The sequence below is a fragment of the Pseudopipra pipra genome, chromosome 17 (assembly GCF_036250125.1).
Source record: "Pseudopipra pipra isolate bDixPip1 chromosome 17, bDixPip1.hap1, whole genome shotgun sequence".
NCBI classification, from domain to species: Eukaryota; Metazoa; Chordata; class Aves; order Passeriformes; family Pipridae; genus Pseudopipra; species Pseudopipra pipra.
The window spans coordinates 11,763,297-11,790,228 of NC_087565.1; the positions used below are offsets into that span (position 1 = coordinate 11,763,297).

The 26,932-nt window shown below is 44.0% G+C and overlaps 1 protein-coding gene across 8 annotated transcripts in view; it reads right to left on the minus strand.

Annotated features, from left to right (window-relative positions):
* Positions 1–26,932, minus strand: part of PTPRT (protein tyrosine phosphatase receptor type T) — a 467,492-nt gene that overhangs the window by 13,770 nt on the left and 426,790 nt on the right. For all 8 annotated transcript variants that reach the window (XM_064674278.1, XM_064674284.1, XM_064674277.1 and 5 more), the window contains 10 exons: positions 25,649–25,736; positions 17,858–17,934; positions 16,956–16,992; positions 15,833–15,930; positions 14,067–14,183; positions 12,639–12,793; positions 10,264–10,399; positions 8,883–9,032; positions 5,104–5,277; positions 1,408–1,539 (listed from right to left, as the gene is read on the minus strand). In XM_064674278.1, the coding sequence (XP_064530348.1) occupies positions 1,408–1,539; positions 5,104–5,277; positions 8,883–9,032; positions 10,264–10,399; positions 12,639–12,793; positions 14,067–14,183; positions 15,833–15,930; positions 16,956–16,992; positions 17,858–17,934; positions 25,649–25,736 (1,164 nt within the window). The remainder of the gene's footprint in view (positions 1–1,407; positions 1,540–5,103; positions 5,278–8,882; positions 9,033–10,263; positions 10,400–12,638; positions 12,794–14,066; positions 14,184–15,832; positions 15,931–16,955; positions 16,993–17,857; positions 17,935–25,648; positions 25,737–26,932) is intronic.

Here is a 26,932-nt window from a genome sequence, read left to right on the forward strand (position 1 = left end):
CCACAGCACCCACTCCGATGGGAGATCCCCTCCAGGAATGGGGGGAATGGTTCCTCCACCACCATCAAAAAAAGAGACCAATAATTTTGCTGCCTTCAAGTGTGGTAAGACAGAGAAGAGACAAATCAAAAATTAATCCATGAAGTGCCAGCTACTTGAGGGTTCCTCTCCTCTCCCGTAACAAGTGCTGTAATGGGTGAATTAGCCATGCCAAATGTACTCTTCACACAAATTGCATGATTATGCCTTTCTGAAAGCTGTTATCTTCTGCCACTCACTGGCAAGGTGGCTGGAGACACCAGCACAGGAGGAATGGCAGCAGCTCCTCCCCAGCAGGCTCCAGTTCTGAAAATGATGGTGTGCTTAGCAGCCAAAAACCAACTTACACGTGGAATTAAAATAAAAAATAAAAATACAAAGCACTGTGATCTTCTGGAGAACCTGTGCAAAACACACTTCTCAGTATTACAGAATTGCACTGGAAATCTCAGGGGAAGGATCCTTCAAATTATTTCAGCTCCCTTGGGTTAATTCTCCTGGAAATTCCATGGGAATGGGCAAGCATGAAGCACGTTGGGAATGTGGCAGGGAACATTTTTCTGAACCAAAGACAGACAAAAATATGAAAGGGAACAAGAAAGTGAGGAAAATTTCAGCCCAAACCCACAAAGTATTTATGTAATATATAAAATACTAACATAAAACTTTCTTATACTTTTAAATATATAAATTTTTAATATACTTTTATATATATGAAACTTTTTATACATGTACATGAAAGTGTTTATCTAATATATATTTATATATCTTAGAGTTTGGAGAAGACAAGGCTTTAGGGAGACCTTATAGCAGCCTTTCAGTATGCAAAAGGAGCTTACAAGAACGCTGGAGAGAGACTTTTCAGAAGGGTATGGAGTGACAGGACAAGGAGGAATGGCTTCAAGCTGATAAAGAGTAGGTTTAGGTTAGATATTAGGAAGAAATCCTTCCCTGTGAGGGTGGGCAGGCCCTGGCACAGGTTGCCCAGAGAAGCTGTGGCTGCCCCTGGATCCCTGGAAGTGTCCAAGGCCAGGTTGGACGGGGCTTGGAGCAACCTGGGCTGGTGGAAGGTGTCCCTGCCCATGGCAGGGGGTGGAACAAGATGGTCTTTAAGGTCCCTTCCAACCCAAACCCTTCTATGATTCTATGATCCTTGTTAAAAGCAGTAACAATCAGCTGCCTTAGAAGGAGCCAGGCATGTGGACTTACTCTTCATTACACCCCAAAACATCACCTATTACTTTCCAGCTCCCCCTCCTTTATTGGGGTGGGGAGACAGGGCACAAGAAAATGGCAGCAGAAACTCTCTGAAAACCACCTGGATTTGAGAAGGGAGTTACATGACAGACATGATGAAGAATCACCCACCTGTGCTGCATCCATCTCATTCAGCATCACCACAGAGGAGCAGTTGTAATCAAACACCAGCCTCCAGAAGTCTGCGATGGTGTTGGGCAGAGGGTGTTGGGTTACAATAAAGGCAGCAGGTTGCTTGTGGCTCTAACAAAAGAACAAGATTAGTTAAAAAAAAATAAAAAATTCAATCAACTTTTATTCAAAGGAATATTATGCCCAGGAGGCTCTGGCAAGGCAATCTGAGCCATTTAACCAGATTATACAAATCACATATCCCTCTCCTTGTTATCTCACTGCAATGAATGAGCGGCTCATAATGGGATTCTTTTGCTCCCAATGAAGACATTTCATTAAAGAAGTGTCATAAGAGCAGAGATTACCCAAATCAATTATTTATATTTTGAGACTCAGCAAATAATATTAATTCTACTATTACTACTACTACTACTATCAGTAATATTAATAATTGGAAAGAAAACAGCTGGAAGCAAATGCTCTCCCTTTCTGCTGCGATGGCCTTGAGGAACTCCAGAAGGGATTAGCCCTGTCTGTTATTGCTGCCTGGGGATGGAGTGTGACAGAGGTGGCACATTTGGATCCCAGCCATCCTTTGTGAGCTTGTGGGACAATATTCAGAGCCTGTGACAATGGCATTTCATTTCTGATGCTATTCTTTCCCCTCAAAAGGGTCCCCTGACCTCAGTCTCCCTAAGCACAGAGGGGTGGGACTGTGCTCCTGACCTCTGTGGGGCCGTGATAATGAATGTTTGTGAGGCTCCCTGAGATGAAAAAGAACAAGCTGAAAACTTTATTGCCTTCCAACCATGGCAGGCAATGTGTAAATGAGCCCAGAAACTGCCCAGGCCTTGGTGCTGTACATCTGTGAAGCAGAGTTCAATCAAAAGGAGCACTAATTCTGCAGAAAAAGGAAAAAAAAAAACCAAAACAAAAAGCCCACAGAACAAAAAATTTTGGACTTATAGCAAAGAAACAAGTAAAATCCTGAAGTATTAAGCTGGCCATTGTGGGGGGGTTGCCTTTCCTCCTCCATGTGAGTCAGATGTGGGTGGAAGTGCTGAGCAGACCGTTCTGGGAGGGGGAGAAGGTGCAGTGCACACTTTGCCCCAGCTTGTTTTAGGGGAAGGTGAGGGACAGTATTTCTCCTTTCTTCTTAACAAACCATTTTGCAGATGCAAACCTGGCTTTCCAGTGATTCTCACAGGAAAGATCCTAAGGTCTGTTCACTGGAAAGGGACAGAGGACATGAAGAGGAAAGGTGAGGAGTCTCTAAATCTGCTGGGGCAGAATTCCTGCCCTCTGTGGGCAGCAGGAGCCCTTTGGCTGTGTTCCCAAAAGCTAACTCAAGGCAGAAGAGGCTGGTTTTGAATACTCTGCCTGAGACAGTCCCAGCTCAGTTGTAGCATGAGCCCAGGGCTTCACACCCTGAGGGAAGGTTCAAATGGCTCTCTGTGCCTAAGGTTAATTTTGGTTGACAGATGGCCTTCCTGAGACATTCATGCCTCCAAACACGGGCTGTAACCCATCCCAGGTATACCATTCCCCTTCCTGCTCCACCACTTCTTCCATCACAGCTTTCACGTAATACACCAAGCAAGTCGAACAAGATTTGGGGAGAAGTTTAAAACCAGAAATGAACAAGAGAAATCTGTAAATAAAATAATCAGCACTGGGACTGTGCTGTCAGGAGTTCCCCAGCACGTGCCTGTCCTCACACAATGACAGAACTGACAATGCTTCGAGGCAATATGGGATGGACGGTCTCCTCTAAGAGTTCATGCTCAGTGTAAACCTTCAGACATGAAGCTACTGGGAAAAAAAAGAATTTGCAAGGTCTGTCCTCAACAGGGACAGCTATGAAAATGTGGGATTTGGGCTGTTCCCCTCTGATTATTATTTTCCCAAAAATTTGCTGATTCCTCTTTGGAAGGATAAAGGAGAGACAGAGAAGATCACAGTGGCTGAATTTCTATGACAGGTGAAAAATTCCTTTGTACTAAAAAAAAAAAAAAATTCATACAAATTTTGTGGGGAAGGATACAAATATTAGCAAAGTGATTGGAAGTAATGAGGGCTGAAATGTGCAAACATTCCCAGTCCCTAAGAAACCAGAGAAGAATAGATTGTGTTTCTTCAGAGTTGCAAAAGCATAAAACACACTTTAAAAAAAAAAGTTTCCTTAGGCATGTTTGTAATGAAAATATCACAGTCTTTCTGAAAAAATCTAAAATAAATTCTGTGACCATTTGACTGAACCTCTTAAATGCAGTAGCATCACTGTTTCCCAAAGACTGAAGACCAGACAAAATTAAAAAAGACTGATCCTGACGTTGCTGAGGAAAAAATGATGACATTTCACCCTGGATCATATTTACCCATACTCCAACTGCAATAATTAGTGGCTTTAAAGACATCTCTGTCCAAAGGCACCACAGCAAAAAGAAACCATCAACATAATTCACCCTCCACAGCTGACCTGTGCTGGGAGATTTGAGCCCATAAACAAAGCAAGGGAAAATGCCTTCAGACAGAGTCACATCAGCTCAACTCATGTCCTTCAGCCTGAAAATATTTTCCACATCTGATCCCTGCAGTCCCACGTTCTTAACTGCACAAGCTCTAATCAATCACTTGCTCCACACTGCAAATTATTCTTTCCAAAGAGCTGAGCTGGCAAACATTTCCCTTCCCAATGTCTGCAAAACCCAGTGTATGGGAAGAGCTGTGCCACCACTTCTTTGTGTCTCTCTATGATCCAACCTCAGACTGCAAGCTCAGGAGCTCCTTTGCAAAAAAATTTCTACCAGTGTGATGCAGAATGAGTGTGTGTGATAATCACAGTCTAGATTATACAGAACCACAGAATGAACCAGGTTGGAGAAGACCTCTGAGATCACTGAGTCCAACCTTTGACCCAACACCACCTCGTCTACTAGACCATGGCACCACATCCAGCCTCTTCCTAACTACTTCCATTTCTGGGAAGAAGAGGAAATTCATGTTTGGAGACCCAGTGATGCCTTAAGATTCTTCTAGTTTTTTGGTTTTTCTAACTTTTATAAGCTTTATAAGTAGTTATATAGTAGAAGTAGATTTTAGAAGCAGCAGGGCTTATTCCTTTACCCTTTAGCACGGTAGTTTACACATTCCTCAACCCCTACATAACCCATTCCATGCTCCCATATCAACATCCCCTGAATTCCAGTAGAAAATGTTTAGTCTCTCTTTAAGAGCAGGCCCTTTTGTTTAAGAACACTTGTGCCTTGGCCTGAACTGCAAAAGTACAGTCAAGAAACTGGGTGACCGTGTACCCTTTGTGCTCTGAAGAAGATGATGATGAAGTGGTCTTGAAAAGCCCCCAGCCCCAGCTCCAAGGGGGTGGGACGGGGGTAGCCCAGGGCAAAAGTTACAGGGTGGAAACACTTGGGATTGGACAGACAATATTATAAACTGTAACACCTGTACACGGCCAGGGCACATCATGTAATCTTTGTGCCTAGGCACAAATTAAACCCTTTTCTTATCTCATCCTCAATTAAACTGCTCTGGAGCTTTCTTTCCTCAGCTCCTGCAGGCAAGACCAGAAATCAGAGGCAAATAAGTTTTTTTTGCTTCCCATCCCTTTCCCCCAGAAAATCATCCCGAGAAGCAACAAAAGGCCGAGCGCGGCGGGGCCGGGGCGGTTCTCACATCCATGAGGGCAGCATTGATGTAGTTGCTGGACTCTCCATCCACGGAGATGAGGAAGGGCAGGCAGCGGTCCAGGGGCAGCACGTCCATGCAGCGGTTCTTGTCGTGGTTGCGGGGCAGGAGCCCGATGCTGCAATCCTCCGGCCGCACCCGCGGCGTCACGATGTTCAGGGTCTGTGCCAGGGCCCGGGGGAGAGGGGGGACAGGGAGAGAGACAGAAACAGGCTGAGTGCCTTGGCATTTGCTCCCAAGAAGGATGTGGTGCCTCAGAGCTTTTTTGGTTTTTCGTTTTTACAGATTTTAGAAGTAGGTTTTTATGTAGCTGTATTATATCCCTTACCCTGGAGCATAATGGTTACAAATACCCAACCCTACTACCCCATCTCATATCAATCCCTCAGAATTCCCTTAGCGTGTTTAGTCTTCTTTTCAAGGTAGAATTGCAGAAAAACACCTTAAGGCCTGGACCAGAAGATATCACACAGACACGGCGACCTTCAAGTCCAGAACTTTGGAGGAACTCCAAAGACTGTATGTGCTGTAAAGAAGATGAATATGAGGAAGAAGGGGTCTCAAATGCCCCCAGACTCAATTCCTGGAGGGGCTGGGGGTCAGAACAGGGCAGAACGGGGGGGTGGACAAATTGGGATTGGATGGACCTTATTATAAAATCATAGAACCACTGTCTGAGCGGGTGCATGGTGTGTATTCCTTTAGGCCTATGAACTCATTAAAGGACCTGCTCTCTTTATCTTATCTCCTACACTAAATTGGCCTGGAGTCTTTTTCTCCACGGTCTTTTAGGCAACAATGCCTCATGCAAAATATGATTATTTTAAATGCACTTTCACTCACAGATTTTGGGATCCCAGAGAAGGAAAACGAAGGAGCGCCGAGGAGGTTGTTGCTTTTGCACATTTGAATCACACACCTCCCAACCATTTCCAGCTCTAAAACCCCAGAGCAGTCAGACAATATTCCTTTTCTTTCCTAGAAGCTGGAAATAGCTGTCACAGGGGCAAGCTGCAGCTCTGAGCTCCTCACTCCTCCTGTTTCTCCCATCCCTAGGCTGGAAGCTCTCATCCTTCTCCCTCTGCAAGAGGGTCCTGTGCAGGTGTACCCTGAGTATTGACTCACCCAGCAGGTCAGACTGGGTTCAAATCCTCCCGTGACTCCTCAGTCAAACTACTGATTTATCTTAGCAATGCACACAAAAATCTAAGAGAAAATATATTTTTCCTTCTTTTTAACAGGAAAGCCTATTTGTTTCATACATTATTTAGATTGCTACTTTCCTTTTGGAGTGACACAGAGGATGCTTCACTTACATAGTCATACCTAATCTCTGGGGTCTTGCTGTCAAGTCTTTTTCTGTTATCTGTCTTTTCCACAGCTTGACAAACTGTATTTCTTTAAATATATTTTTCTTTTGTGTTTTCTGTTGTGGAGGCCTCCTGACAAACCAGTCCAGGTTGGTCAGCAGGGATCAAAAACAGCAAATCAAAGCAAACACATCTTAACACCAGCACATAAGTGGTGGTAGATCAGTGGCTATCTGATGTCATTCTACTTTTTTTTGTTATGTGTTCTCTTACTGAGCAAAGCCCATGGAGTAATACAGTGAACTCTTTGCAACCAGAGGAACACAAAATATTTAGGGGCCAAAAAAAACCTTAGAAAGGTTTGCTTGACTTCTGCTACAGAGAGGTTATGGGTGGAGAAAAGAGGAGGGACAAACAATCCGAGATAAAAAACGTGTCGAAGGGTAAGATTTGAAATTATCTAGGTGCTATAAATTCTGCAGGTTCTACAGAAAGGCCCTTGTCTGGAGGTGGAAGGCAGGTTGGATGGGGAAAAAACATGAAATCTCAGATCTCTGACAATGCAGATAATCAGGCAGGTGGACTTGTTAGAGTGTCTATTTTACACCCTTCCCCTCTCTCCCTTGTTTCTGTACTGACTCAGATTACAAAAACTCTCCAGAACAAGCTTTTGTGTGTTTGGACAACATGTAGTGCATGAGAAACACATCCTGCCTTACCTGAGGGCCAGTGGGACCTAAACAATACAAACTGCATCCCCAGACCTGCAGTTAGATCAGCTGGTTCACAGAGATTGCAGCAAAGATACCCAGCTTCTGCATTAAACCCAGACAATTAGGGCTGAAGCATGCTCTGAGCCAAAATCCTGTAAAAATAGATCCTACAACCAGACAGACACCGAACCTCTTATGCAAAGTACATTTGCAAAGAGCATTTCCTTCCCACAGGAGCTGCCAGTCCCTGGCAGCTCAAAAGAACAAGCGCAGAGGTGACAAATCTTGTCTCATATCATGACAAAATACACCCAGCAAGTGAGGACTAGTTTTTTTTCCAGTGGCGTAACAGCTTTTGATGAAGTTCGGCTTCGGCTCCTTCATGCCAAGCATTCAGAACCAGAAACACTTTTATAGATCTGCTGTGCCTTGATAAAACCAGACCTTTTTTTAATTGAACTGTCATCAGTTGGGATCCGCTTTCTTTATCTCACTACACCAACCCTGATGATTCCCTGCAAGGCTTCAGATAAAAAACACATATTCTCCCTCTGCGTAGAGAGGGAGGAAAAGAGGCCTCTGACTCACTTTGGGGCTCCCAGAAGACATTCTCTTGCTAGAAAAGATACTTTCCTGGGAAAGGGGGTGGGAATTTACTACAATGAAAGAAATCTTCATCTTTTTATGGCTGACTACAAGTGGCTTTAACAAACAGTAGAGGTCTCTCTCCTTACCGTCAAATTCACTTTGACCCAAATTTCCCACAATCTTTCTCACAAATTTTGCCCAAAAATTTCCCATAAATATTTCCCACAATTTTTTTTTCCATATATTGGTGTTTGCAGAAAATCATAGAATCTCAGAATGGTTTGGATTGGATCATCTTAAAGTCATGAGCAGGGACACTTTCCACTATCCCAGGTTGCTCCAAGCCCCATCCAGTCTGACCTTAAACACTTCCAGGGATGGAGCAGCCACAACTTCTTGGTTCAACCTATGCCAGGGCCTCACCACCCTAACAGGGATGGGGAAAAAGACTGGAAAACTTAATTCAGTGTTCTGCAGGGTCAGTTCCCCACTGTGTGAGAGGTACAACTGCACAGGGCTCATGGCTTGAGTGTCTCAATTTATCAGGGTGGGATAAGCAACAGTGACAGCAAATGGTGGAGGGGTCCCCATTTCCTTGCTTGCCCCCACTAATTCAGCACTTGTGAGTTTTCCTGTACATCACTTTGGGTCTCATCACCAGCTACTTGGCAAAACACCTGCAGTGAACTGAGAGATTCAGTTCATTGAGAACTAATAATAGCCAAAATAATGCTCACTGAGCTCCCTCTCTCCTCTGTGTGGAAGGTTGTCAACAAGTTGATTGTCAAGACTTGGGAGCAGTGTATGAGCCAAAAGAATGGATAATAAGCTACCTTGAGGCATAAATGTTTCTGCATAAATTATGGAAGAAAATGAACAACAGAGTATTTGCTGAAATGAGAAGTACAACAGTACGTGTGAGAATCAGTACCCTTGCTCTGCTGAAGTAACAGGGAAATTTTTTTCCTTGCCAAAGGCTGAAAAATCTATGCTCAAAAGCAAACCTCTGCCTGATCCAGGAGTAATAACAAAAATCATCTGAAATCAGACCTTGGCTCAGTGTCCCTCTCCTCTGCTCTGCTGGAAATTGTAAAATAACACACAGAAACTGATTAAACACCTTCTATACACCAACTGCAGTGATATATCAAATTACCTGAAACTCATCTTTTATCTGGCTGGAATTGGTCTGTGGATCCAGCCTGCTGATGTTGTAATAGATGGATCTGAACTCACAAACTGGAATGGCCGTGTTGCCACAGAGACATGCCTCCAAAATGGCATCATGGACAAACACATACTGCTCCTGCACAGGAGAGGGATGAGACGTTAAAATCATATTTAGAATATGGATCATGAAACATCACACTTTTTTCCCCCCTTAAATCATGCCCAATATGCATATTTGGCTCTGTTTCACGTGGAGACAAATTACACAGTGTGCTATGTGACAGCTTTGTGAGCATATTTCATCCATCACTGGATGTGAGGTCTCATGTATTCACTTCAAATTTACAAGTAAAATGGGAAGTTGCCACTCTCAGGAACGTCAGGACAAAATGGGAGTGGGCTGAGGAGGAAATCAGGGTGTAAAGCCTTTCTGTTCATAATTGTGAGGCAATAGTCAGGAATGGGCTTCTGATAACATCAGAGAATCACAGAATTGTTTAGGTTGGAAAAGACCTCTAAGGTCATCAAGTCCAACCATCACCCAGCACTGCCAAGCCCACCACTAAATCATGTCCCCAAGTGCCACATCAACATGTCTGTTAAAGCCCTCCAGGGATGGGGACTCCACCACATCTGTCCCTGGACAGCCTGTTCCAGGGCTTGACAATCCTTTGGTGAAGCAATTTTCCCTAATTTTCCATCTAAACCTCCCCTGGCACAACAGTACAAAACCAACTGTCCTAACAAGTCACCTCCATTCATGTCTTCAGAATCCTGGACTCTTGGTATTCTGGGTAAAGCTCTTGCCCTGAAGTAAATACAGAAATTCCAACCAAGTTAACAGCCCCTCTCCATTCCAGGCTATTGTCCTGTCCCTCAGGAGGGGAAGGTATTAAAGGACACACATAAAACTTGTGCAGCAGGAGCACAGTTCCACAGGATCTGTGCAGCTGCCAGACACTACACACGATGGAGCAGAGCTTGCTTAATCAGCACCCAGAGCTGGAATCAAGGATGTTTTCTTTGTTTAGCTCCAACTGATGTACACGAGGTACTACTGGAGCCTGCAGTGTGCCTATGAATGAGTCATGAGAGGATTCAGGAGCTCTTTTTTCCTACCATGAGAATAAAATTAATCAGCAATGCACAGACCTAAACTTTGAAGGTTTGCCCTCCTGTCTGGGAGGCCCCGAGTAGCTGCCAGTGGACGTGATTCGATGCACATCTGGGGGCATGTTCAGCCTCTGAAAGCTCTGCATAATCACAGCACACAGCAAGTGCTGACTTAATGAATTGCTGGGTTGCTGTTGAGCGGAGAAGCCGACAGAAAAGCAGCACCTTGGAAAGGGAGAGCTGCTGGCACCCACCTCTGTCTGCACCAAGTTGACCCTCTGGGACCGCAGCTCCCGCACGCAGTTAAAAATGTCCACCACGCCCTCGTTCTCTGCCATGTCGAGCATGATGTCAATGGCAATAAAACAGCCTGTTCTCCCTGCCCCAGCACTGGAAAAGAGAAAACCAGGAGGCTCTGGGTGACCCAGGGAGCATGGAGAGGCAGGACTCTGGGGAGGAGAAAATAACAGCAGCACACACACTGCTGTCTTCTCCTGGGAGCTGCTCCCGCTCCCTGTTGGGTTCATTTTTCTGTGTAGCTAAATCAGCTTGGGATTCAAGAGAATGAGGTGAAATAAAGTTTGTTGAAAGGGAAATGGACCTAGGTAGCAGAAAGAAAAGCTTTGTGTTATTCAACAGCAACAAAAAATTGTGTAAATAATCATTACGATTTCACAGGTCTGTTCACTTGCACCCCTCTCACCACACAGGATGTGGGAGAGCAGCCTCCGGGTTGCAAAGAGACACAATCCCAGAGATTTTCTTCTATGGGACTCCTTAAAAGGCATGCACACCTTTACTCCAGTGGGCATGATGAAAGGGGCTCACTATTCCACCTCAAACACTCCCTTTCTCTTTTTAATCTGGAGGAGTTTGGGTCCTGAGGAGGGTGATCTCAAGTCACAGACTGTAAAATGACAGAGAAAGGAGCTCAAGGCTACTCAAACCCTCCAGTTCAGAGCTCCCTGCTGCTCGTGAGAACTGGGCCATCTCCTGCAAAACCGTGTTGTCATCGTGTCCTCCTTCCCTCCCGGGAAATCATCCAAGCTGCTTAGGTGTGAAGGATAGAGAGAGGAGAACGCCTCTTCACATTGCTCCCAAGGAAGGAGGAAAACTCTGCTCAAATCAGGGAAACTTCAGCTGCCTGAAAACTCCAGCAGAGCCAAAAGCAAGGAGATATGAATGACCATAAATTAATGGACCAGATTAATCAACGGCTGAATAGAGAGACGATATTTTTCATTTGCAGAATTTTAATGAATAAGTGGCATTTCCTCTCCCTTTATCTCTCAGCTTTTCAGAAATTTAACAAATAGTTATAACATTTCTATATTTAGAGGATCCTGGCACTTCATAAATATCGAACAGTGATATTATCCGGTCAGGCATCGGTGGGGAGAATTTGGTAATTACCACTTAAAGCAAGTCATTAAAATTCAAAAGCAGATAAATAACACAGAGGAAATGGCTTTTATTTCATTAAAATGGGAAGGGTGAAAAATCTCTCCTTGCTTTCTTGGTGACAATGAATCAGGTTGAGACACCTTCCAAGGCATGTCATGGCACCAGGGTAGCAAACTCAGACCCTGAGCTCTAAATGAGTCCCTTCTGCCAGTTCCTCAGGCTTAGCTCTATTTGATTATAAAACTGATTAACTGCTTGCTAAAAAAACCACTCCAACCAAATAAAACACCCACCCAAACCAAAACTGTTTTAAAAAGATAAGATTTAATTGATTTTCCTTTTTAAAATAGTCGTGGGATGTGCTCTCTCAAGACACAGTGTGGGAATTAGTGGTAATTCCCTGTGGATTGATTAGGGGTGAGATTTTGGGATAGCCAGCCCTGCTCTTCAGGTTTGTACTCCAGCCATGTCTTCTCTAGATCACACATGCCCTGTGCTCTGCAGACGTAACTGCTGCTACAAACCCAAACTCTGGTTTCATAGGAATGTCTTCCCTTGCATTTGAAGTCACTTAACTCCTCTCATTTACCAGCTGAAAGGCACTGGGCAGGTTTTTAGCCTGACATTCCCATTCCAGCTTCCTGGGCTTTCAGAAAGCCAAGATGCCCACGGGCTGGCAGCCAGACTAATATTTCAGATCACAAAATCATCGAATGGCTTGTGTTGGAAGGGACCTTAAAGATCATGTTGTTCCAGCTCCCCTGCTGCGGGTAGGGACACCTTTTACCAGACCAGAGAAGACCTTTGATGCTGGTACAAAGCTGAGCTGCAGCACATGTGGGTACAGAGAAGCAAAGCTGCTTTAAAATTCCCTTTTTGTCGGCATTGTCCCTTCTGCCACACGAGGTTTGTTGAGCCTGGAATGGCTGTCCCAGATATTTACCACTTTCCCAGCTTTGCTATGAGCACTTAACAGAGTACAGGACACCAGGGGGTCTTCTACATTTAAAAGGCCCTCTCTGCCCTACTTCCATCATCTCCAACTCAGCCAGCTTGGCTCCAGAGCTGCCACTTCAGGAAAGGAAAACTCGTTTCCCTTTGTTTGCTGGCGAGACCCACAATTCATACTCTCAAACAAAGGAGGGGCAGTTGGTTATGGGCAGACAGGAAGAAAAGAGATGGAAAGAGCTGCGGGAGGAGAGGCTCAGGTGGAGGGCTGGCATACCTGCAGTGCACCACGATGGGTCCTGCCTCGGGGGGGTTGAGGAACTTCACCTGGCGCACGAAGCCCAGCAGGCCCGTGGCGTAGCAGGGCACGCCGTGGTCCGGCCAGCTGGTGAAGTGGAACTGCCGAATCTCTCGGATCTCATGGTAGCCTTTCTGAGGAGACAACACAGCCTCTATTTTTCTTCCATCAGGCTGCAATCGGCACACTCTGACCCCTGCTCCCTTCCCTCAAACAGAGGGATAACAAACACTGAGCTCTCACTGCACACAGGGACGTGTCCGATCCTGCCTTTCGCTCCCAAAAGTTTTGAGCTGGACTCCAATCGCCAGCGAAGTGAGCACTGGGAAGGTGGATACCAGCTCCCAGTTCAAACCCAGCTCATTAGGCATGTCCAGGGGTGACCTCAGCCCCAGCACACCGTGGCTGTGTTTATCCACCTTCCTCGGTGTCATTATAAACCACCCAGAAGTCACCCTTGAATCCTATTTGAGGCATTGAAGCAACAGCCTCAGGAATGAACCCCCATGTTCCTAAGACATGGTAGATTTTCTGCAACAAATTCTCAGTTGGAGATACCACTGGCAAGGAAAAGGGCAGAAACTGGTACCCACACCCATCACTTGGCTTTTCTGGTGAGATGAAGTTCTTGGTAGGTGACAATTGGCACCTCTGGTATATGCCCTGCTAAGGGTAACCCCAAAGTGTTGGTCAGCTGTGATGTCTTATACAGGAAATGTGGGTGGAATCCAGCAGCAGGTCCTCTACCCTGTCAGATTTTGGCATCAGCACTTCTCACCAACTTCTTCAGTGACTTAATGAAATATGGAGCTGATGTATCAGAAAACTGAAACAATATTCCCAGCGTGGCTGAAGTTCATTTAGCAGGAGTTTTGGAAAAGGTTTAAAACCACTTACTGAGTGTTTGGAAAGTAATTTGGACAGACCTGGAATACTCTGACACTCAGGCTTCCAATTTTTAATTACAAGTAACAAAATCTCCCAAATCATGCCAATTTGGGGATAGTTTTTATACTCTTGCTTTTATTACATTCTCATTTCTGTTCAAAGGGGACTCTACCTGGCACCCAGTTTAACTGGTACCTTTTTTCATCTGCCATTTGCCACTGTGAAACAAGACAGTTATTATTCCTGGCATATCATCAGCTGTCTGCTGGCTTTTGGATGCATTTAAACTTCATGCACTGTGGATTCTACTTCTGTGGCTCCATCAAGATGTTCCTGTAAAATCATTTGTCCAAAAATGGAATCTCTGTCAAAAAATTTAGTTTTCTGAAGTGAAACCTGTCCAAATAGTCACAGCTCCCATCTCCAGGAGCATTCTGGATACGTTTCCCAGAGTTCCCATTTCTGAACACAAATGAAGTGTGTTGCATCAAAATTTCAGCTGCCTGAAGACTCCCTTACCTTTTGGACCGTGAATGTCCGTATGACATACTCTGCCAAGGGTTCTGTCTCAATTAATGTGACTTTAATATCTCCATAGACCTCTGTGTCATCTGGCCAGTATCGGACACACTTCACCTGGGGGGAAAAAAAGACAATATTGAGAGGAACGAGCTCAGCTTGAGTCACAGCTGACCTACATTTTCCTCCACTTTCAAGCTGAAGCCAACGCAAATCGAGCTTTCTTCTGATGCACAGACCTTGTCAAAATTAACTGTATAAATCAGATCAAAATTCCTTTACCAGATATAGAAGCCACAGGGAGGATTTCTTTTAAAATGTGCTCTGTTGTCAATAAAAATGCAAAGGATGCATTTAGCTCCTTTTTTAGATAGTCTGCCTTGAATTTCCATACATATCCTGCCCATAGATCAGATGTACCTGGCAGTCACTGCCACTGCCCCCTCTGAGAAAAGTCTGTGCCCCTGCTCTGTAATTCTGAACTCTCTGTTTAGCCAAAGAATTTCAGTTCATGGGGATTGTGGGATACTTGTAGATACACTAAATTTGTTTGGCTCTGAGCTTTTTCTATAAGATGTGGACACAAACTTGGCATTTTACCAGCTGTGACAGGCCTCAGCTAAGGCTCAAGAAGGAAATCTCCTGAGCAGGTAAACATATCCCAGCTTAGCCAGTTCTGAAAGCCATGTGCAAAACTAACACACTAGAAATAAAAGCCAAGGCTGGGAAGCTCCAGAAGGGATATTTAGGCTAACAAAGACTATCAGGTTATTAAATGCTCTAGCATGAAAGAGTGGAACAGCACCTAAAAGCTGAAGCAATTAGCTGTTGCAAAGCAGGTTTCATGTTCCAGTTCCAGTCATAATTGAAAGGGGTTTATAAATATTAAATATGATTAATGTAGGCTTGTTGTGGGGTTTTGTTTTGGTTTTTTTTTACACAGAGGCATTTATTTCAAACTGAACTGTCAGTAAAAGGTAAAATATAATAAATAACAATAAATGAACAGAAGCAGCTGGCATTCAACCATGAGATCTAAGGGAAAGCATATTTGAATTACTAATGGCTGTGAGTAAACTATAATTTAATTTTTTTTTCTTAGTACCAAAGCAATGGAAAGGGTCAAACATCAGGACAAAAATTTTAAGAACTCCAGTTTCTGGCTGAGAAAGTCTCTAAACCAAAGAGGCAAGAATATTTTGGGGAAAGCCACCCCAGACATACTGCCTTCTTATCTCCTAAAGTCAAGCCTCCACCTTTTGAGTTATCCATGTTTGCTCCCTTTGTGGGCTTTGGAAATTGCCTTGTGCTGACACAAGGACTTCTGGTCCACCTGAGAGAGAACTGGTGGGGGTTTAGGATTTGGACTGTCATTTAAAGAAGTCCTTTGACAGTTTGAGCACCAGCCTCACGTCCTCACTCATCCAGATTTTTAGAGAAGTATTGAAATCATTAAAAAAAGAGTAATTATTACAGAAGTACATTTTTCCTCCTGTACTGAAAAAGGAGAGAGCTTCTGAGCCTGCATAAATTTGTGTAACTCTGCCAAGCCCAGACTTACAGCAGGAACATGATCCTTACTAGTCTAGAAGGGAAGCAGTTAAGTATTAGAAACTCCAGAGTTTTAGGGAAAACTCAGAGTGGCTGAATTAATTTCCTTACTACAGGAAGCAAAAGGCATTTTGTTGCTGAGCTTGACTGAGCAGCAGCATCATGTTAAAGGCAGTGCAGGTCTGGCTTTACACACTGGGAAAGTGGCACCTTACCCTGCCCACTTCCACCAGGTTGGTGACCATGACAACACTTGCAGAGTTTTCTTGCCAAATCATCCTCCAGAAATCCTTCACTGTCTCTTGCATCGGCCCTGGGGCAGGAGAGAAGACAAAAGGACATCTCAAGGCAGTGCAGTGAATGCCAACAGCCCTTTCCAGATGTTCTCTGGCCATTGTCCTGTTCCCACAGGATCCTGCTCTCCCTTTCAGAGCATCCCTCTGTGATTCAGGGTTACAGACAGCAATGGCCTGGAGCTCTCTAAGAGCTCAGACCCTTTCTCACAGTGGTATTTAAGGGTATTTAAGTGGGTATTTCAGGTTCCAGCATTGTGGCAACAGAGGTGATGGTGGGATTGTAGAGAGTGGAGATGGCTCCAGTAATTGTGTGTAAGTGATGGGACAGGGATGCACCCTATAGTGAACCTGTAAGTGAGGCTGGATAGAAATTTGCACCTGATGCACCTCTAAAATTCTTCCATTTCACACTTTATATTGGTTAATTATGAAGGAGGAAGGAAACATGCAGAAATTAGCCCTTTTCTGAAGTTTCCCCTGAAAAATTTCAGGTTCCAACAGCCAAATAGCCAGTGCTGACAAGAGGTTTATCAGACTAGAGCCTCTCTCTGACCTTCTTTCCTTTCTCTTTTCTACACTGGAGGTGAAATCCTTCTACTGACTCAATTCACACACTCAGCTCATACTCCATCCTCCACACTCTCTGCCTTCCTGCATTCCCTATCCCCATACATCCTCAAACACCAGGTTTATTCTAATATCTTTCTTTACTCTTTCAATAGGGACAAGCCAGCAATGAACCCATAAAGCAGAAATTAGGAATAATAGGATTTCTGTGGAAATCCTTTGGGTTAAGAATGCACAAAAATGAGGACAAATAATGGTAGAGGAAGTGGTCATGGCATAAGAGTTGGGCCAGTGATGCAGGAAAACAGCCCCCTACTGTAAAGATCAGGAGTAGGGAGGTTTGTAATCTAACATGGATAGTCCTAAGTTCCCCAAAACAGGTGATGTCACCCTATAAATAGCTCCTCAAACTATTTAAAACTATTTAAAACAGCAGTGGGTTTACAATTATTTAGACATACAAGAGTGAACTTGCCTTGAGTTGCAATGTAATGGCGAGGCCGGTGGTACCCCTGGAAAAAAAGAAAATACATAAATTCCTGTGAGATCACAGCTCAGGGAAAGCACTGCATGGAGTTGATACTCTCCAGGTACCAACTGCTGCACTCTGACAGTGTATAACTGGTTACTGAATGAATAAAAGGGGGCAACCAGGTTTCCCTGTGAGATTTTAAGTGAGGGTATCTTGCTCAGGCTGAATAATAAGATTTCATTATGCCAAAGAGAAAATTGGAATGGGAATTTTTTAAGCACTTCCTCAAAGAAATGCAAGTCCTGTGATTAACCTGTGGGTAACTCTGAAAGCTGACAGGCAAAACACTGCATCTTCTCATTTGAAAAAGAATAAAGGTATGAATTTGCCTCTGTGTGAAAGTGCTGCCTAAGTGTGTTTTTTATCCCTTAAAGAAACTATTTGAAACATTTCACGTTTAGGAGCTGCATACAAGAAGTGCACGTTCATTTGATCACTGGGTGTGAGAGGGAGGCTGGTTTTCAAATGCTATTTTATAACACTAAAAAAAAGCCAGTCTATTTACATGCCTTCTGCACTACAACTTTGTAAGTAGTTGGCAAATCTCAGATACCCACTAATGCTACTGTGAGGGGCTGACACTGATTCCTGCATCCATCATTTAGCCCACATTCCACTTATGTTGGTGGATCTGTCAAACACAGGAAATCTCCATCTGCCCAGATTGGTCAGACAAAATAAACTGGAGACTGAGAACCTTCTCCCTGTCACAACATGATGTCTGTGTAACGTTCAGCTGTCACTCAGAGCAGATCAACAGTCTGTCCCTGTGTCAGAGGCACCAAACTCCTGAGCAGAGTTGTCACAGGAATGTTTGTCACACTGGGGATGTCCAGGAGCCTTACATCGATGTAATTGGCATTGATGTAGTCAGAGTGAGGGTCCCCATCCAGCAGCTGCAATCTCACTCTTGAGTGATCATCTGAAAGAAGGAAAAGGAAAAAAAAGTGACAGTAACGATAAACGGGAGTTTCTGAGCGGTTCGTGTGCTGGTTCCTGCAAATGGGGATCACAGAAACACACAATGTCCTAAGCTGGAAGGATCATCAAAGTCCAGCTCCTGGCCCTGCACAGCACACCCCCAAGAATCCCACCATGTGCCTGACAATTGGGTAATTCAATATTTACAATAATAAAAACCATCACATGTATCCCTGTTCCTAAAAGCCCTTTATTCTGTGTTTAAGACGTAGTGTTTGCATCCTTAAGTCAGTCATGCTCTGTGTTCATCAAATTTGCTGCTGTCACCATAGTCCTTATGGAGGTTTGAGACAGGTCCCAAATGCTGCCTGGTTTGGGAGTCTTGGGACAGATCTTTGCAGGGTGTATCTCCATTACAAAAGCCATTTTCCCACTAGGAAGTTACAACCTCCCTGGCTTCACCTGATCTATGGAAACTGAGGCAAGAGCTAAAACTGACGGGACCAGGATAAAAATAAATAGGTCACAACAGAGGTATAGAAAATTAAGGAGGGTAAAATGGCAAATGAAACCCTGCAAACAAGAAATGGGGCAACCCAGAAACCTGAAGGGAAATATGAAAGGAAATCAGAGCAACGTTCCTTTGTGCAACCCCCAGAACTCACAGCGGCAAAATGGCATCAAGGCAGTGCTGAAAAAAACAACAAAATTAGAAATGCTCATCTCTTCGAGGAGGTTCAAAGTTACTTTAGATAAGGCAATAAAACAGCAGAGATCAATCTTTTCATCCCCCAGCACGCTCCACAGTTCAGACGCAGGAAGGAACTACCCCAGCGGGCAGATTATGTCATGATTTGCCACCAAGGGAATAGTTTGATCTTTCTCTGGAACAGCTGGTGCTGGGCTCTGTCACAGGAGATACTCCTGAGCCAGGCTGCTGATGTGATTTGCTCTGGCAATCCCAGCACTGGCATGGAATTAATTGCAGAACTGCTATCTAAGGGCCAGTTGCTTGGCAAAGGCTCCTGGGTTACAGGGGTCACTGCTGGCCATGCTGTGCTCATCTCTAAATGATTTTTTAAAAGAAGTATAATATCGAGTCCATTAAGTTTATTTCCTCCCTACCAGCTATATAGACCGTAGCTCTGACAGCAAAGCTTTAATGTTCACCAGCACTTTGCAAAATACAGGCCCGGGTATGATTTACATTCAATTAAAAGGAACCATAGCAATGGAACATAAAAATACGAGGCGCAATTCTGCAGCAACTCAGTCAAAAAGGGTTTTTGTCATGACTTAATTAAATGTAGAATCAGATAATAATTGTGAAGACAGATGTTTGGGCAGCTCTGAAACCCAAGGCTTGGATATATATTAAATATTCATTCGGTTGTGTGAAGGAATGGTCCTACTCTGTTCATTCTTTGGGTGAGATTTACACACCTCGTTGCTGTGTTTATGAAATCCCACATTTGCATTCGGAGAAGGTTATGCAGGTGAATCCATCAGAAGCTCTGTTATATTTGTATTAATAAATATCACCTTTGTAGACACAGGGAAGTGGATACATTTCTCAGAGCGCTGATGTCCCCAATTACCTGCGCTCAAGGCAACTGCACGGGGAGCTGCAGTAAATCATGTGCTCAGACAGACAACAAAAGAATTTATACTTAGAGCAATTCACAAAGACAGACAAAGAGCTGATTAAACTGGACATCTGGATGAAATACAGAAAAAACTCCCGCAGCCAATTTCCCACTTGCAATTCAGGGCAGCAAACGGAGCTTGTTGAGAGTCCCAGGGAACAACAGCAAAGGAAAACAAACCCTGGAGGTGATGGCGGGGAGGGGAAACATTTACTGACTCCATGCCACAGGAGAACAGCGTTATGGAAGTGTCAGCTTACTGCAACTAAAAGTGAGACCAAAAATGCCCCTCGTGACAAGTGGAAAGAATCCCAGGTTGATTTTTTAAAGTGGGACCAAGACAATGTCTCTGCACAGGGTGCAGCTCAAGTGCTCTGAACAACCCTCGAGGAAGGACCTGCCTCTCTTCATTTAACACAGACAAACTCCAAAATTAAGTTTCAGCTCTTTGAGCCACTCTTTAGACAGAAACTTAAACCAGGCAGGATGAATATCTCTGGAGGGAACTGAGTGGGGAAGACCTGAGAAGCAGAGTGAGAAGCTTTAGGCACTTCAGACAATCACAGATAATTATGGATAAAGGAAAGAAGCTCCACAGGTGCAAAAAAAGTGTTGTTGGTTTGGGGTTTTTTTTTAAGCCAAATAATGGAAAACCCACAAAGGGTGAAGAAATGATCATTGAAAATTAATGCTATTTATAAAAAAAAAAAAAAAAAAAGGAGACATCCAGGTCGAATCACATTCTGGGACCAAATGAGAAATACTTTGCTTTGGGAGGACAGAATTCAAAATATTTCATTGCATATTTTACAAAAATGAGATTAGTTCCTGAGGGAGATTTATTGCTCTTACAAGTGAGAACAGTGCAGCAAAAAAAAAAAAATCTGTGTATATGCTAAGCACACAAAATATTAATGATGTCTTAATGGTGTCTTTAACCTTGTTCAGAAGTTTAGGAGCAGAGTCTGGATAAAACTTCATAAAATAACTTACCTTGTAAATCTCTTCTTTCCACAAAAAACTTTGGAACTTGGCTTCTTTTTTTCTTTTTTTTTTTTTTTAAGGCAAATTATCATGCTCTTAGCAGTAAAAATCTTAGGGGTTTTTGCCTACAGACTTTAAAGGCCTTTTTAAAGAACAACAAATGTCTTCATTATATCTTCTCCCAATGGTTAAAACTGATTTCTGATTCTGCACTTTATTCACTGGACTACCCTAGACAAGGTGACCATGTATTTGTCACACTGAAATGAAAGGTTCACTCAACTCTTCATTAAATTTATCAGACATCATATCCCCAAGTGCTACAAATGGACTCTAAGAAACTTTAAAAATGGAGGGAGAAACAGGAAAAAAACCCCTGCATTCAGAAACCACAAAAAATAGAAATAGGCTTTAACAAACATATAAATAATTTTATTTCTCCCTGTTTACTATAGTCAGTATGCAAGTTAGCAGAACTCTAAATTTATATGAAGAGTACTTTGACTGAAAATTGGTCTTAAAACAGATTTCAAAAATGACAAGAATTTCAGTGAAAAGCACTGTGATCCCATTTTAGCACAAAATTGTCACCATTTTAAACTTCTGTCAAAATTCCCATTAGTGATGGTTTGAAATATCATGGCAATTTCTCCCCATCTCATTTTGACACCAGCACTGGATTAATCTCACACAACTTTCGCCATCTAAATATTACTCAGCTCGTCTAAATTGGCTGTCAAGGTTCCCCACAGTCAAGGGAGAACTCCAGACATCTTTTGAAATGACTCAACCCAGTTCTGGTACAAAAGGATGATTTGCCCTCTCAAGGACACTCTGTCCTCCCCTTTTTCCTCCCACTGATCCCAGACTGTGCCTGGAGAGCTGGGTAACAGCCAGGTGGGACAAATCCCATCCTCTCAGGGTCATAAACCATGGGCATTGCACAGACACACAAGAGTTTAGGCACTACAGGAGAAACCATGCAATAAAAATGCTTGGAAGATGAAGGATTTCTGTTCTAAATCCAGTGCTGACATGGGAGGCCCTGGCACAGGTTGCCCAGAGAAGCTGTGGCTGCCCCATCCCTGGAAGTGTCCAAGGCCAGGCTGGATGGGGCTTGGAGCAACCTGGGCTAGTGGAAGGTGTCCCTGCACATGGCAGGGGGTGGAATGAGATGAACTTTTAAGTTCCCTCCCAACCCAAACCATGCTGTGATTCTATGTAGGGTTTTAGTGGCACTGCACCTGCATGCCTGCTGAAAGCTCCTTTAATCTCTCTCTTGTTCATCTCTTCCACCACAAAATACTCTGAGTCATTCACAGTCTTCCAGCCCAAAGTATATGGCAGTCAGAGCATGAAGGAAATACAGCAAATTTCTCTACTGTCTTTTGTCATCAACTCAATAGTTTTTGGAACATCACAAGACTTTAAACCCAGGGTGGCTCAGTGGGGAAAAGAAAGGGACAGGAAGTGTTCTCCTATGAATTGAAGCAAAACACAGTCCTATGTCTTTGCATCCTCAGCTCTCATCTGAGAGTTTTTTACTCCCCTATAATGTAATGGCTCTAAATCTGAACAAGATGGGGAGAAATAAAATAGAACCAAAGGTCCCATTTAGCTTCTGAGTATTTTCTCTTCTATGGAATAGATTCAGCTCAACCCACAAAAGCTCAACATCCCTCCACTAACAACCACTTTCTGATGCTCTTTGAAGGCCTCAATATCCAGGCCTTAGAGCCTAGAGATTTAAATCATTTTGCTTCAGCACATAGATGGATCCACAGCCTATCCTTGCCCCCTAAAGACAAACTTTGCATCTCCACAGTTGTCTTTGTTTTACAGCCTTTTTACTCCCAGTGCAGGAGCAAAGCTCGTGGACTCAGTTGATATAATAAAAGGTTTGAGCAGGGCAGCTTCCTCCAGCATGGGAAGTCTGGGCCATTGCAGTGCATCTTCCCACCATCCACAGTGGATTTCTGTGGTCATACAGACCCCAGATCCACTGCTCAGCTTTTCTACTTTTCCAAAAACATACTGCTGCTGTGGAAGGGAACCCCGAAAATGTGGGATTTAAAGCACGGTGGAGTTTAGAGTTCTCTTGCCTCTCCTCTCCATGAGCAGATTAGCTCTGAGATTGGTTTGCAAATGAAGAAGAGCAGGTGTTGGGGCTGACAGCACAATGTGGGTTTTCAGAGAGAGGCAGGATGTTAACCCAGCCCTGGGAGAGCAGTGAGCCGAGTAAAACAGTCCTGTAACTGTGCTATTACCCAGAAGGCCAGAAAGACAAGATCTAATCTGCTGTGATTCACTGAGCACTGCTACTTATTGCAAGGGCTTACAAACCCCCATTTTAACACAAGTCTCTGAAGCAGTTACAGAAGTTAGATCAAAACCTGGCTTTTCAGTTCACTCCCCAGAAGGCAGGGGATACCTTGTTCCAGGAGTGATAAAACAGCACTGGTGGTTAAATAAATAATGTTAATTGCTACCTGCAGCCTTTTACCAAATCAACTGGCAGGAGCAACCAGTGCCTGCTCTGAGTTTCCCCAGCCATTACAATTCCAGTACAACTAAGCAGCTCAGGGTGTCACCACGTTCCCCCTCCTCTGCTCAGGCTTTGGCACAGTTTGTACCCACCAGAGCACAATTCATTTGCAGGACATGCCTAGAGGGAACCCCTTTCCTGCTACTCTGAGCTCTGCTCTTGATCCTTTGCTCTGGATCCTGTCACTGCCTTTACTCAGGGAAATTGCCCCGTGTTGCCCATCAGCAGGGTCTGGCTCAGCCAGTGACACTGCTGGAATTTCCCAATGGTTTTACAAAATGATGGATGTTATGCTCCTTCCTTAGGCATCCTCCCTTCATTCTCCCAGGTCTCCTCAATAGAAGCAAGGACTTCACTCCATTTTATCACTGTTGCACATTACTAAATTCTCCTTGCTGTCTTTTAGAAGAGCTGTTGTCTCCTCCTCAAACTCTTTGTTCAGATATCTGAAGTGAAGAAAACCCACTCAGCTTTGTTATTCACCTTCAGCTTGTCTGCATCCTTCCTCTTTCACTTTGCTTTCCTTATCTGTGCCTTTCCACCCTCTAAACCCCATTCTGAAATCTTTCCCAACAGCCCTTCCCACTCGAGCTTCTTTTCTGACATTTTATCCTGTGCAGACACTTCCTCCTTAGCTCTGATTACATTTTGCATTCCCCTATTCAGGTTCATCACCTCCTATCTGCTCTGCTCCTGTATTTATATTTATAGCTAAAAGGCTCACATCACTCTTCGTTAGACAACAATTCGTCTCTGTGAGCACCTTCCCTTTAGACAACAGCCCGTTTATCTTCCTGGATTTTGCTTCCTAACTTCTCACTTTTCACTTGGGAGTGCAACGTTTTCTTTGTGACCACCTTCAACCTAAGTGGGATGGTGGCTGTTGCACAGGGTCTGGCCTCTTTTCACCTCCACTTTTAAACTGTGCCAAGTGCTTCCTCAGAATCACACAGAGAAACAAAGTTTTTCACATTTCCTTCCTTATATCACACGATGGCACTTCCACCTTCAACCCAGTGTTTGCAGCTGGATGATTCATCTGCCTTAGACTCATTTAATCTCAGTTAATTGTACAGACAGGTAAATTGAGCCTCTGGCTGGAGGTGTCTCTCTTTGCCACAGGAAGCTCCCAGCAAGGTAGAGCTTTCAGGCAACTGAAGTTAAGGGAGACAATTTTCATGCTAATTGTAATGCTCCAGTGCTGTCACTTCCATTTTCCACACGGAGACAAAAAGACTGATGGCCTGGGTGACCTGCTCACAACCAGTGCAAAGCCAACAGCAGAAGTGGGATCAGATCAGGGCTCATAAACTTCTGATCTTCGTTTCCAGATGTCTTCATCTTTGCCACAGGGGCTCTGAACTGAGCTGTTCTATGCCAGTCCCCCCCAAAGTGCCACATGAATAATTTCTTCCAAGTCTTAAAAGAGAGGAGATGATGTTTCTCTGCAATCTAGGTTTAGCTTGGTTTTTTGTTTGGTTGCTTTTTTTTTTAAAATTCTTTGGTAAAGTCTATTTGTTCTACAGGAAATATATATTTAACCCAAGAAAAAAATTGCAGTGCAAAATATATCCCTCAGCATGACTTAATTTTGCTTTTATAGTATTCTATAGATTTATCCAGTCATGAAAATCTATAGTACATTCACTTATATTCTTATTTCTTGTTCTGATGGTCTCAAGCTTGGCTTCTCCAACTTGATGCTGCTCAGCAGCCCCTGAAAAGAATTACTTTTCACACCTCCTCCCTGCAGTCATAAGGAATAATGAAACACTGGGATGAGCTGCCTGGGGAGCCTGTGGAAAGCTCAGCCTTGGAGATCAACTTTGGAAGAGGCTTCAGAAAAATATCTGATAAAAATAAGAGAGATGAATCTAATCCCGCCTTGGAGAATAAAGCTGACCCAAGTGGCTTTATGGAGTTTCTGCCTGTGTTTCTGCAATGTATCAATATTCCAATAACATCAACGATAACTGATCACTGAAAGAAGTAAACTGAGAGGTTCCAGTGCATTTTCAGCAGCCTTATTGTGATTCTGAGGCAGAAGTTGAGCTTGTCCCACCCATCAAACCAGCTCTCTGGGGACAAGCAGCGACTGCTCCACTGGTTCCTGACCACAAGGAAGGAGAAAATCTGATCTCTGAGACACATTTAAAAACCTGATCTACCTGCAGCTCCTTTTGTGCTCCCTTGTGAAAGCTCTGGGATATGAAGTGAAAATGGACAGAAAATGGGCATCGTCGCATACTGTGAGAATCTCACAGAAGTATTTAGCCCTTAAATTAGAAACATGAAGCACAAAGCAAGGCTGATATAAGATGGGTAAAACCCCCACAAATCCATGCAATGATGTTCTGTAAAATAATTATAAACCCCCCCATAAAACAAACCCGAACATGTTAGCCTGCAACAAATGCACTGAGCTCCTGAACGCTCAGCACTGTAAACCAGACTGCAGTGAGCTCCTCAAACACACTCTTTCCCACAGCATGCACATAAAATCTCCCAGGAAGCTCAGTTTAATGTGAATTTACACCTACAGGAGATTATGTTCCCGTATCTGTTCTTATTGCGGTTTTCATCCTCCTTGGCCGTGTCCCAGGACGCCGTCTGGCCCTCGGGGAGTGCCTGCAAAACAAACAACAGTGGGCTGTTTATAAAGAGCTGCCCAGTGCCTTCAGGTGGGTGAAGAGGCCTGAGCAGGACAAAAATAAAGGCGCTGAATAATTCAGCAGCTGACCAAGCAAAAGGCTCTTTGAGGAAAGGGTGTCTCCACTAATGCGAAATGTGCAGACCGTTTGCATCTCTTGGCTTCTGCCAGCCAAGAACAGTTTTCCTCCTGCTATTTCTCATCTAAAAGGATCAGGGGAATTTGTTCCTGGCTGCACAGCCACAGGGTAACCTCCTTTTCCCCTGCAGAACAAGACTGGTGGAGATGTCAGGTAAGTACACCTCTGAGAGAACCCAGAGGGCTGAAACGCAGCGCTCGGCCCTTCGTACTGGAGTTGAAAATAGATACAGTGGTTTCACCAATTTCTGTGTTAATAATGGGTGATGCAATACAATCCACTGGCTGGTTTGCTCTGAGGAAAAATAAAGCAGCTCGGGGTTTTAGGTCAGTGTAAGGAAGAGGGGCAAAACGAGGTAAAACACGCCCGTGAAGTATGAAAATAAACAGTCATTTCCCTAAAATCTGCTCTTTCAGCTGAAGAAGGATGGGTAGGGGAGACTGGCAGCACTCAGTGCTACCCTACCTACAGCTTGGCCCTACAACTGCTCTGAACACACTGGAATGAGCCATTTCCCCCTTGAGACATGTCCAGGGAGGAACTTAAGGCAGAGCCTGGAAAGCAGCAGTTGGCACGGGATGGTGGTTGGAAGATGGTCCTGCGTGAGAAGAACAGCTCCCCCTGAACTGCCTCAATAGTTCTGCCTCCTCCAAGATGTACTCCCTAACATGATTCTACATCACCAAAACCAACATTATGAATTGTATTATTTCTGCTCCCCGGGGAATTACGGGGGTTTTATACCCCAATCATCTTAAAATCCTATCTGCCTCAGCTAGCAGCTGTGCTAGGAAATGAATTTATATTCATCTTCACAAGCCATCCAGGTCTATTATGTGCCTGAATGCAATAGCAGAGAGACACAATTAGGATCTACAACACTGACATTACAATTAAACTTAATATGAGCAAACCCCTGGCAGAGCAGATCGCTGTGAATGTCCCCCAAAGGGATCCAGGACAGCAAATGTCAGGCACTGCAGCACTGCCAGGAGCACTGCTGACAAAAACAGGGACAGCCAGTTCCCATTCAAA